The following is an 11,851-nucleotide window of genomic DNA, read 5'->3' as shown; positions in this document are numbered from 1 at the left end:
CCCCATCGAGTTCCTCCGTGCCTGGCTTGCCTTCCCTGCACTGTGTGAAGTCTAGACACACGCGTGTTCACTCGTGCGTGGGTGTCGCGCACACGCCTGTGTGCGTCCCCGCCACCACAGGCAGCAGCCAAGCCCTCGTCTGCACGGCCTTTCTCGGGTGAGTGGCCCCCTTCCTCCCCCCCCCGCTGCCAGCTGTGGCCCTGTCGTCACCCCGCCCCTTATGGGCGCGGGGCTGCCGGGCTCCCTCCGTGTCCCCTGTGTCGTTGGCAGGAGGTGCGCGTGGACTTCGAGGCTCACTCTCTGTGCAGCCAGGACTTTGAAGGGATAAAGAAGCTGCTGCGGCAGGTGAGTCTGCAGGCGTGTGGGGCGCCCGCAGCGGTTCTTGTGTGTAACATTGTAACGTAGTAACACGGTAACATTGTCGCATCTCCTGTACTAAAGCCCGCCCCTTGGTTCCCAGCTCTTCCTGAAGGCCCCCGTGAACATCGCCGAGCTCGCGGGCCTCCTCATAGAGCAGAGCCACATTGGCAGCGTCATTAAGGTGAGGAAGGGGCTTCAGGGAGGGTGGCTGGGGACTCCCCTGCCCTCAGAAAGAAAAGCGTTAAGTTAAAGAGGCCTCTGTTTATTTGGAGAAGAAACACTAAGTGGTTATCCCGTCTTAGGCTTGGATAAGGCCTTGGAGTGGTAGGGTCATCTAGGCAGGGCTCCTTCTATTACAGACGAGGAAGCTGAGGTCTAGGGACTTGTCTAAGGCCAGCCGGTCAGCAGGCATGTATTAAGCACCTACTGTGTGCCGGGCACTGCTCGTGAGCAGCCCCGGTCCTCAGAGGGGCCTGGGTGGGGTGGGAGAGAGGGGCAGCTCTCAGCCCAGACCCAGTGTGCGTGCTGGCCTCTGCCCTCCAGCCCATTGAGCTGCTGTCCCCATTCTGAGCCCCACACGGAATTCATGCCTTTGTGTTCCAAGAGCAGGAGGTGACCCAGGAAAGAGAAAACGGAGGCATGGGCTGAGGGGAGGAGGGCCGTGATACAGCCATGGTGCCTCCGTGGCGCTCCTGGGCCATCACGCGCAGCCTGAGCTGCTGCAGCATTTTTCTGGCAGAGGTGATGAAGGCACCCCACCAAGCCTGAGTTGTGACCGACAGTCCAGCTCTAGGAGCTGGGCTTCCAGGGCAGGGCCAGGCACCAAGCCTGTGACACTGTGGGTGCCGGACCTTCCCTGAGATGATACAGAACACCAGGAATTAGGAGACCAAGCAAGTACACTAAGCAGAGATCATTGGAGGAGGGAAGGCTTTGTCACCGTGGGCTGGCCAGGGACCCAGAGATAACACAGCACGAACCAGGGCTGAAGCGAAGACTCCGCTTCCAGGGGAGTGAGGAGGGAACCGTTCTGGGGCCTCCTGCACGAGAAGCTCTTTGCAGACAGACTCTGGTGTTGTCTAAACTATACTTCAGCTGCTGGTGTTAGAGCAGAGGGGCTGTGGGCCGGAAGACAGGTCATGAGGGCAGGGGGACATGGGCCTCGTGCAGGCCACTGATTCAGGAGGAGACGAGGGGCTAGAGCAGTCTTACTTGGCAGGCCCTTTGCAGAAAGGGAAAAGTCCTCAGTGCTTTGGGACTGACTAGGAAGAGAGGTTTTGGAGGTGACACCTACCATGCCTCCCAGCACGTCGAGCAACCCCCATATTTCCCAAGAGAACCAGGAAAGAGCCAGGATGCGTCCTGGAGTGCTCCAGACTCTCAGCTGATCACTCTCTGTAAGAGGGTGCTGTGCAGATCCTCCCAGAAGCCAGAACTTGACGAGATTTGAAAGGCAGCGGTGGGGAGGGGGTGGTCCCCAGCAGCTGGCCCTGCATCAGGGCCAGATTCTTCGCCTTTTTTCTTTCCCCCTTTCCTAAAGTTGTTCCCCTTTACATCACAGTCCCATGTTCCAGTGTCCCTGCTACCACATCCCACCCTCCCTCACCTTTGTCTTGGGGTCTGGTTCCATACCAGACCTGGATGTCTCGGGGCATCCCAGCCTTGTTGGGTCCCCCAGAGAACTTGTTACCTCTCCCAACCTTACTGGTTTCTTTCCATAAGGCCACCGTAGTCCAGTCAGCAGATTCATGACCTTGGAATCCTTCTTAACCTGCCCCTCTCCCACCTGGCCAGGAGTTCAGTTAATTCTCTCTCCACTGACTCTCTCTGGCTCTGCTCACAAGGCCTGCAGCCTCACTTAGGGCTGGGTGACCTTTCACTTGGGCTACTACCAGAACCTGACTTCTGTGCCATTTTTGCGGTGGGTTCCAGGAGTGTCCTGGCTATTACATAGACTGAGAGATACCGTCCTAGCAGGGCCAGCCTTGTTTCTCTGTTTAATCCTTCCCCAGCATTTTAATATAACGAGGATCTATCTGGTCAAGAGGAAAGCTCGGCAGAATAAGAACTTAGAATTTGTCTACAAAAAGAGTAGTTTTGTAAAATCAGAGTTGGAAGGGACCGTAGCCCCACATCCCATCTTGCAGACCTCAGGGGTTGTGGCCTGAGCTAACGATGCGTGGCTTTATTGAAATGCCACTTGTGCCCCAAAACGGTACTTTCTGTTGGGGCAAAGATGCCCCAGAGCTCTTTGCCCTGGATGCCATCTAGGCCAGCTGCATGAAGTGCAGTGTTGGGGTTAGTGTCTCTGAAGCTTTTCTTCCTTTCATTTCATGTAATAAAAGGTAAACGAGCAGGCCAAAGGTTAAGTGGAGACAGCCAGTTTTAATGCTAATTAAAATTAGCCTATTTTCTGCCAAATAACGTCTTACAAATGGAAGAGACAGACTTGTCGCCAAGGAGCCTTGGGACTGGGTCTGGGTGCCACGAATCGGGTCATTGAACCTTTTTGGCTTTGGTCTTGGGAGCAGGGCCCCTGTCAGCTCTAAAAATCACATGATTCAGGAAACTTGGGGGAACGTCTGAGTGAAGGCATGTCAGTCCTGCCCCTTACTGCCCCATTCTTGTGCTCACACTTCTGAACCCAAATCTAAAATATCTGTCATTTAAAATAGCAAACAGATGTTCCAGAAGAAAGTGATGAGGAGGATGGTGAAGAAGAGGAGATTTTTGGTTTCATAAGCCTCTTGAATTTAACCGAAAGAAAGGTCAGCTCTGTGGCGATGTGTCTGAATGTATTTTCTTGAGATTTGGTACCTTTCCTGTTAGGCATTATTGCTCATTCCATCTGGTCATGTAATTCCTTCTGAAAACACTTTTTCATTAAGAAAGCTCTTGATTACCTGCATTCAGTAGAAATCTGAATTTTTTCTGCGTGATTCAGTGAAGATGCTTCTTGAAGTGGTTGGGTTCTCAGGGTGGCTAGGTGGCTCAGTGAATAGAGCACTGGCCTTGGAGTCAGGAGGACCTGAGCTCAAATGTGGCCTCAGACACTTAACACTTACTAGCTGTGTGACCTTGGGAAAGTCACTTAACCCTAATTGCCCTGACTTTCCCCCTCCCAAAAACAAAAGTAGTTGGGTTCTCATGTTGAATGTTGGCTTGTTCTGGGCTACACATCTGCTCACGAGTCCTGCTTCCCTGATGCAGGCTGAATGCTGACATTTATGCCTTGGGATTCTCCACTTGAAGCCAGTGAGCCCATTGGCAACATTTTGTTGTGTGTGTTTTCAGTCAGTAAACATTTATTTAAGCACCTACTATGTGCTAAACACTGGGAATACAAAAAGAGGCAAAAGATGGGCCCTGCCCTCCAGGAGCTCACAGTCTAATGGGAGAACATACATATGTGTCTCACGGGTGAACATATATGCATACACATGTATGTGTGTATACACACGTGTGCCAATAGGTGAACGTATAGACAGAGGAAGTGGATAGAGGATAAATAGGAGATAATTGGGAAAGAAAGTGGGCTTTTTTGTTGGGAAGCTAGCAGGGGGAGATGAGGAGGGAGAGTTTTCCAGGCAAGGGGAGTGGCCAGAGAAGGTGGGTTTTGGGTACTTCTGTCCATTGCCTGATCTGTTTTTCATGAAACTTCGTGCCCCTGCTTTCTCTGCTCAGATGTGGCTTGTGTGCACTTTTCAGTCTCTTTTTGCAAGGCAGGCTGCAATGACGACCCAGAAGCCTCAGAAGTCACTGACCACGTGCTTGGTAAATTCACCAGCAGTGGTTTCCTTGGGAATCAGGTGACCCAGTGGAGCCCTAGAGAATGCCCTTTCGAGACCAGAGCAGGAACCTGGCCCCAGACTCTTCCGAGTAATGGCTTAGCTCTGACTTTCAAGTTTTCTCATGTCAATGGCTGGTCTGTAACGTCGGGGAAACCTTCTCTTTGATTTCCAGGGGACCGAATGTGCCGAACAGATTAAGGAGTTGCTTCTGAGCTTCTGTGAGAAGGACATGGTTGAACAGCTGCGTAAGCTCCTCGATGATCCCGCTAAGCCTGTGGGCCTCCTGCTAAGTGAAAGATTCATTAATGTCCCGCCCCAGATTGCTCTGCCCATGCACCAGCAGCTCCAGTAAGAGACTTTCTGAACAGTCATCTTTTTCCAAATGGTTTCAGAAATGTGATCTAAATGGAAATGTGTTGAGGGAGAGGGAAGGCTGTCATGTCGTGGACTGAGTTCCAGTTCGGTGGGGTACACGTGGTGGGACTCGCCTCCTGGCCAGCTGGCCTTTACTGAGAGAATTATAGTTCTCTGCACCACTTATGGAAGCTTAAGAGAATGCCTTTGGAAAGTTTTTGGTTCAGTTGCTGTTTCTTACTCCATTGCATTGATGACTCCTCCCCACATCTATCGGAAATGGCATCTTTGATTTGTTTCACTAAGACAGCTGAATTTTTCATATCAAGTCTTTGTTTTGACGTTCATCGACTCAGCTTAGGGAGTCAATTGTGTAAATAAAAGCAGGGCATCTTAAAAACCAAGATCCCAGCACGAACCATCCGCCTCTGGAGAGCTTGACGCCTTTGGCTTCGGAGAGAACTCTTTTATGGGCAGATTTCAGGTCATGTCAGAGAGGTATCTAATCAAATACTGTTGGAGCTTAGTTAAGTTGCGGCATAGCTCCAAATGCATTTGTGGGTGCTTTGGGGTAGGAGAAAGGAAGACCCAGCACTGCCAGGAGGCGTCTTTTAAAAGGCAGCCCCTCTGCTGATTTTGTGGGCACGGGATTTGTCTCCTTGGCTTTGCTGCTCGTGTCCTCCCTTGTCCCATCTGCTCAGCTGTGGTTGGGCCTCCCCTGGCTCACTGGGTGTCAGCCGTAGCTCAGTGGCAGTGAATGCCCTGGGGATGAGAGGTGTTTTCAGTGGGAAGTGAATATGAGAGAGGCCTTCCAGTCAGTGCATGGCTGTGGTTCTGGCAGGAATGAGTGGGGAGCTTGGTCTTTGTCTAGCACTTAGGACGATCTTGGTGGTGGCTAGGTTGGGCCACAGGCCACAGTGCTGGGCCTGGAGCCAGGCAGACCCAGGTTCCAGTCCTGCCGAGGACACTTGTGTGCTGGGTGACCCTGCACACCTCACTTTTCCTCAGTTGTGAAATGGGGATAATAGTAGCAGACAGACGATCAGACGGGATGGTTTTTGTAAAGCCCTTATTAGCACGGGGCTGGTAACTAGTAGGTGTTTAATCAGTGCTCATTTCCTTATGTCCTGCATTCTTGCCTAGAGAAAAGGGAAGGATGGCATCCAGCCGTGGCTTTTTTTTTTCCAGTACTAACCTTAATGCTGGGGTCTCCAGCCACCAGATAGAAATCTCCTGAAGTTGGGAAGGGAGCGTTTTCGGTCAGGGTCCCCAGCCCCTAAGATCCCTGGCCCCAGGAGCTGTCTGCCCAGAGGGTGCTCAGTCTTGCTGCCGGGGAACTCATGTTGGGGGGTCCTTCTTGGCTGCCTGGATGCAGACCTAGTTTGGTTTGTTCAGCTGATGCTGCCCCAGCAGGTCAGGGTTAGGGGTGGTGGGGGTTGGGGCGCTCTTCCTGCTGCTGCAGGCTTTGACAGCCCCCGTATGTGCCTCGCTCTGTAGGAAGGAGCTGGCGGAGTCGCACCGGGCCAGTCAGCCTTGTGGCGAGTGCTGCTACTACCTCATGATCAGCAAGACATTCCGAGAGGCCTTGAGGAACTCCAGAGGCGAAGGGAAAGCGCCCCAGAAGGAAGGACTCATGTTCGCCAATGCAGAGGAGGAATTTTTCTATGAGGTGAGGTGGGGTTCCACACCCGCTTTTTATTTCCAGCCTCCTTAAAGGACAGGCATACGGCAGTGCTATGAGAGGCCACACGTGCCAGTCAGGAGGCTGTCTGGTCTTTCACCTCTCTGTCCCTGGTCACTCTTCATAAATTCCACACGGTCCAGCCTGCACGTGTGCGCGTTTCCTCCTGGAAGCGAGGTCCCTGCATGAATGAAATCACGGCTCTGTCCCTGTCCCCAGATTTGCTGACTTTTCTACAATGGGATTTTTTTCCAATAGGCTTTTTTTTGCTGTTGTTTGATGGTGAATTCTGAATGTTTTAGATGAGCTCCACTCCTTTTATTAGTTGGAGATGGGCTGCCGTGCCCTGAAGCCTTCACCTTTCCTGATGGTGGGGTCATTGATGTCAGCCTCACATCACTGACCGGAGTCACACTAGAGAATTCACATCTGAAGCCTGCGGCTGTTTTCATAGCCGGGGGAGCCTTATTCTGTCACTTATTCAAATGGATGGTACCATGAAAAAACTGAATGGCCCCCAAGGGCTCGGCTTCTACCACAGACTGAAGGAAAGTGTCTGAACTGGGCCTCGTTTGTCCTCTCCTTGTGGGAAACGGGAGATTTGTGTTTTCCCCATTGACTTCAAGAGCTCAGCAGTGAAGCCTTTTCTGTTGAGTAAAGATGTTTTGAGAGCTTGCCTAGGACAGTGAATATTGAGCCGGAAGGGAGTGAGGAGGCCTTGGAGGCCAACGATGACCAAGCTGGGACAGAGAAAGGAGAAGTGACAGGGTCAGAGAAGGCCTGAACCATTCTGGCTCTCTGTGCTGTTAGGATGGAATGGGGTCTCGCTTACTGTCAGTCACTTTGAGAGCGGGAATGTTATAATGTATATTCTGTGTCACATATAATAATCGTAGCCAGGGTTGATAGGTTGAAAAGTAATGTGATCTCATGATTCTCTAACAAGCCTATGGGAGAAGTGCCGTTTCTCGTTCCATTTCACAAGTTGGGAAACTGAGGCTGAGGTTCAGTGACCTTCTCAATTCTCAAGGCTTGGAGCAGAGCCCAGGTGCCTAGTCTGGGTCTAGACTGGGTCTTGGTGTACCTCAGTGCTCGGGGGCAAGAGATCGCATTGGAAATGAGGTCATTTAAGAGGCGGTGACATCATCAAAGAATCATGATGGAACCAGCAGTGGAGCCTGAGTGCACATCAAAGATGCCGTGTTCTCCTGTTTTGTTCCTTCATGACACGGCTAACGTAGAGATAGGTTTAATGTGACTGTATACGTATGGCCTGTCAGGTGGCTTACTATCTTGGGGAGGGAGAAGAAAAATTTGGAAGTCAGTCTTATAAAAGTGAATGGTGAGAACTGTCTTGACGTGTAATTGGAAAAATCAAAATACCATTAAGTGGGAAAAGAAAAAAGTGGTGACAGGGCTCGGCCCTTCCCTAGTCTCTCTAGTGGGGGAGTGGACGAGGCTGGCCCAGGCTTGCGTAGAATCCTGGCTCATTTTGCTGCTGTGGCCACTTCAGCCTAGGCCCCAGCCCTTCTTGGCTGTGGGGGAGTCAGTGCTAATTTGAGTTCTTTTCTTTTGCTTTAGAAAGCACTTCTCAAATTCAGCTACTCAGTGCAGGAGGAGAGTGACCTGGCTTTGGGAGGCAGGTGGTCTTTTGATGACTTGCCCATGAAGCCCCTGCGGACGGTGATGGTCATCCCAGCGAGCGAGATGGGGGCGGTCATGAAGACGCTGAAGGAATACCTATCTGTCTAACCTACTTTGTGTAGACAGTGAGTGGCTTGTTTGGATGATGCTTTCTGATAAACTCATTGGAGATTTAATGGTTTTGAAAACAACTCCTGTGTTTGTAATACCATGTATAATGGATGGTTCCGCCACCGTGGCCTTAACAGGTTTTTAAAAATCTCCTTTTCTCATTTTGGTCAAATGTACCTTGGACTTGTGAATCATTCATTAAAAGCTCATTACTTCAAAAGAAAACTGAACACATGGGTTAGGAATTTTAAAAACTGAGCAAGAACTGTTTATTATGGTTGCTTTAATGATGTACAAAATGTTTTATTTGTACAAAATTATCTTGGCTGGGCAATTTGTCTTGCCTCCTGTTAAATCTCTGTACATCTTTCACATTGACAAACCATTACAATGATTAACTTTGGGGTGTTTATTGCACATCCTGTTTCAGTGTGTACTGAATAGAATTAAGGTTTGAAAGTCATTGAATAACGCATCTTGGCTCGGCAGAAGCTTCGGGGCACTCTTCACATATTTTATCTTTGCTTGTCTTCTCTTCCTTTTTCATTGTGGAAATGGGTGAGAAGTGATTGATTACTTGCTGCAGAATATCTTTGCTTTCACTAGGAGGCAGATTGCTGAAGTAATATGGTGGGGCCAACTGCATGAATCTGTTGGAGCAAAGAACACAGTACAGCTATTTTAAAGAAAAGCTGAAGCTCAGATGATTGATTCAAACTCGGAGACCTTTGTAAGTGATAAATTCCGACCCCCCAAGGAGTTCTATATAACGGTCTGGAGTCAGAACTCCTGGACCCCCTTAAGGGCTGAGTGGCCTTCAGCAGGGGGTGGGGGGCCGTGCTCCCTCATGAGCCTCCTGGGATAGACCAGGATGGGGCCTTTGGCAGGAATAGACGAGAGGATTTCTGGTAGATGAGCCATGAGAAGAGATGCCTCAGTGTATATTTGCAGGTTTCTTAGGGAACAGCCGGGGTGTGGCTGATGACAGTAGGGTGCCTGCACTGCAGGCTGCCTCACCAGGAACCCTTACTGCAAAGTCTGACTTGTGGGCAGAGTTCTTACCCTGTGGGGGGGCTCTTCTCAGAGGGTTTGAAAATGCATAAATTAAAGTACATAGGGTTACAAAGGAAACCAGTGATACTGAAATTGTTATAAAAAAGAATTTTTAAAGAAATCATGTTCATAGCCCCAGGTAAAGAAGCCTTGAATTAGCAGGATAGTGACTTAAAAATATCTATTTTAATGTAGTCAGAGTCTTCAGAAACTGGGGGAGAACCTTGAAAAATAGTCATTTCAGATAGCAATCGCAACATGGAAACAGTGTCCAGTGTCCTGTAGGGGGAGCCATGTTCAATAAAATGTTTCTATTTTCTTAGATTGCTTGTGCATTTTGTTGTTACAGTTGACTATTTTTGAACAAAAATTTTCAAAATAAGCTTTTATCCTTAGTATCACATTAATTATTAATAAAGCGTCACATTAATAATTGATTGGCTGTCTGATATTAACATCAGGGAATTTTCCAGGACAAAATTCCAGCAAAGACTTTAAAAACAAGCTTGAGCACCTGCATTTCAGCCATCTTACTTCCACTTAAAATTAAAAGGAGACCTAGGCCGATAAGGCCGTCCACCAGCCTCGGCTGAGCTGCTTACAGTAGTTGTCATGCAGGAACCTGAGGGTGGCTGTTGGTTAGCACCCCTTTAGGGATAGGGTTCCTAGCCCTGGAGCAGAAAGACAGGGCCCTTCCCAGCAGGGTATGGGGAGAGAACTGAGGAATTTCCATGTTCCCCTCCCACATCTCTCTCATGTCATCTGATTGGAAGCACATATAAAAACCTCTGTTTCCATAAAGTATGGGAGTCTATCGTCATTCTTTTTGGAAGGACACATTGTTCAGGATTTGAGGGTTATGTGTTCTGATAACAGAGGCAGGCTCTTAAAATCCACGATGCAGCCCAAGGCCCAGGAGACCTCTTCCACTAAAAGACTCCACAAGAGGGACAGGGGCAGTGGACTGGGCCCCCCAAGCCCCACTTACAGCTCTGGGGAGATTTCCGAAATGACCTGGATGCAGTTGTTCTCAGATATGCTGAACGTGTGGAAGACCACCCATTCGGGCATCTTCTTCATGTCACGGTAGCATGAGAAGGGGTGCAGCTGGGCCACCTGCTTGTGGGTTAACATCAGGTAGTTTCCTGATCCATCCACATCGCGAGCGATCTGAGGGGTGCCCAGGGGCAGAGCACATCACAGAATCAGATTTTTTACACGCTTCTAGAGCACTCCATCCAGGATTCCTGTTTCACAGACCCCACCCCCAGTGTCACGAGCGAACCAATGGCAGCACAAGCCAGCTTCAGTCCTCTGCCTCAGGGCCGTACTGAGGAACCTTCATCCCCCGGGGCCCCAACTCAGATTCCACGTGGTCCTTTTCAGCCCCGTTCCCTCTTCCTCCTACCCATCCTTTTGCCAGGGCTTGTCTTTCTGCTTGTCTTTCCAGAACCTCTCCCATCTGTCTCCTCTCACCGGTTTGGGCCGTCACCCCTCACCTCCACTGCATTCTCTACCTGGGAATCCTCACACCTGGCTGGGCGGGACACTCCTCTGTTTAGGAGGCAGCTAGAGGACACAGTGTTCAAAAGTGTCTGCCCTAGCCACCGGGGCCGCCCTCAGGGGCCCTCTCCTGCCTTAGCTGACACATCTCAGCACAGGTTCTGGGAAGCACTGACTGTCATTTTTAAAATTCTGTAGAAGTGCACAAGCCTATTTGCTGAAACACCATTAGCAGAGTCAGGGCAGCCCTGAGACCTGCCAGTGGAGTGTTTGTTGTCAGCGCCACTGATGGGAGCCTGTTGTGGATTCTTACTTGCATAAAGTAACCAGCTACAAGGGCTTTCTTTATGTTCAGGGTATTTTCCTTGGAGCCAAAGGCCGGTTCTGTGTAGGGGAGCTCAATCCGCCTGACAATGTCCAGGAGTTCCTCTCGGATGCTGTCTGCTGTCCTGAGTGCTGAGGAGCTGAGGAAGTGATCGGCACACCATTTCTCCACATAGTCTGAGGGGAGAAGGGCCAAGAGGCCATTGAGAAAAGATGTCAAGCAACTCAGGCCAGGAGGAGCCAGGTCTGAGCCTGAGCATGGTCCTTCCTGCTCGTCCTCTGGCTGGAGGCAGGAACTAGGATGGGGATGGACCCTGGAGGAGTGAGGACCCCTGGGCACCTTCCCTCCCGAGAGGAGCGGAGATCTGTTCACACCACCCCGAGATCTAACCTTGATCTGGGAAAACATGGGGACCTCTTTATAATGAATGAGGCCCTCAAGTACAGCAGGACTCTGAACTCTGAATTTACTTATTCTTAGGTACCTAGAACACCTTTTCCTAAGTGAATTATGTAACTGCTAATCTATGCACTATCTAGCCACTCTGTGGAAATTCTTAGGAAAAGAAGGAAGGCTGAGCTCTGGGGAAAATCTTCCCCATACCTGCCCCCCTCCAGGTTTCACAAAATTCAGTGTCCTGCTGCTCAAGTGCTGTGTGTCGCTATGAGCCTGGCTGGTGTAGAGGCTTGCAGGGAGCCTGCCAACAGGGAAAGGCCGGGCATCTTCCCTCCACACTCCCCTCACGTCCCGAGAGCCCCAATTTCCTTCTGGGTGGGACTGATCGTTCAGTATGGAAACTGACCTTCTTGTCTAGATATACTGGCCAAACTCACTAAAGAATTAATTACTGACCATTGTTACCGACGGGGCTGAAAATAATGAAGCCTTTTGTCATATTGGTCTTAATAAAAATGTTTTTAAAATATTTAATCTATCTCATCCTTTACAGTTTTTACCATATACATTTACTGTGCACAGAAGTACACACACACACACACACACACACACACACACACACACACACACACA

General features: G+C 50.0%; 2 protein-coding genes across 7 annotated transcripts in view; one reads left to right on the top strand and one right to left on the bottom strand.

The window, feature by feature from the left end:
• The window catches only part of BCCIP (BRCA2 and CDKN1A interacting protein), a 10,014-nt gene extending 585 nt beyond the window's left edge, over window positions 1-9,429 (top strand). Inside the window, exons 2-7 of one of the 3 annotated variants that reach the window (XM_069101728.1) lie at window positions 271-345; window positions 461-541; window positions 3,036-3,128; window positions 4,324-4,499; window positions 6,003-6,174; window positions 7,768-9,429. In XM_069101728.1, coding sequence (XP_068957829.1) covers window positions 271-345; window positions 461-541; window positions 3,036-3,128; window positions 4,324-4,499; window positions 6,003-6,174; window positions 7,768-7,938 — 768 coding nt within the window. In that variant the 3' untranslated portion in view covers window positions 7,939-9,429. Of the gene's footprint in view, window positions 1-192; window positions 346-460; window positions 542-3,035; window positions 3,129-4,323; window positions 4,500-6,002; window positions 6,175-7,767 lie in introns of all 3 variants that reach the window. The other 2 variants (XM_069101727.1, XM_069101729.1) reach the window with 2 other exon arrangements.
• The window catches only part of DHX32 (DEAH-box helicase 32 (putative)), a 61,450-nt gene continuing 57,778 nt past the window's right edge, over window positions 8,180-11,851 (bottom strand). For all 4 annotated transcript variants that reach the window (XM_069101724.1, XM_069101723.1, XM_069101726.1 and 1 more), the window contains 3 exons: window positions 10,811-10,998; window positions 9,983-10,164; window positions 8,180-8,591 (listed from right to left, as the gene is read on the bottom strand). In XM_069101724.1, the coding sequence (XP_068957825.1) occupies window positions 8,402-8,591; window positions 9,983-10,164; window positions 10,811-10,998 (560 nt within the window). In that variant the 3' untranslated portion in view covers window positions 8,180-8,401. The remainder of the gene's footprint in view (window positions 8,592-9,982; window positions 10,165-10,810; window positions 10,999-11,851) is intronic.

Source organism: Petaurus breviceps, unplaced genomic scaffold, assembly GCF_028583685.1.
Source record: "Petaurus breviceps papuanus isolate PSGF00001 unplaced genomic scaffold, PetGlider_PUasm1.0 490, whole genome shotgun sequence".
Taxonomy (NCBI): Eukaryota; Metazoa; Chordata; class Mammalia; order Diprotodontia; family Petauridae; genus Petaurus; species Petaurus breviceps.
The sequence above is the reverse complement of the archived record's forward strand: the minus strand, read 5'-3'. Positions and strand labels throughout refer to the sequence as shown.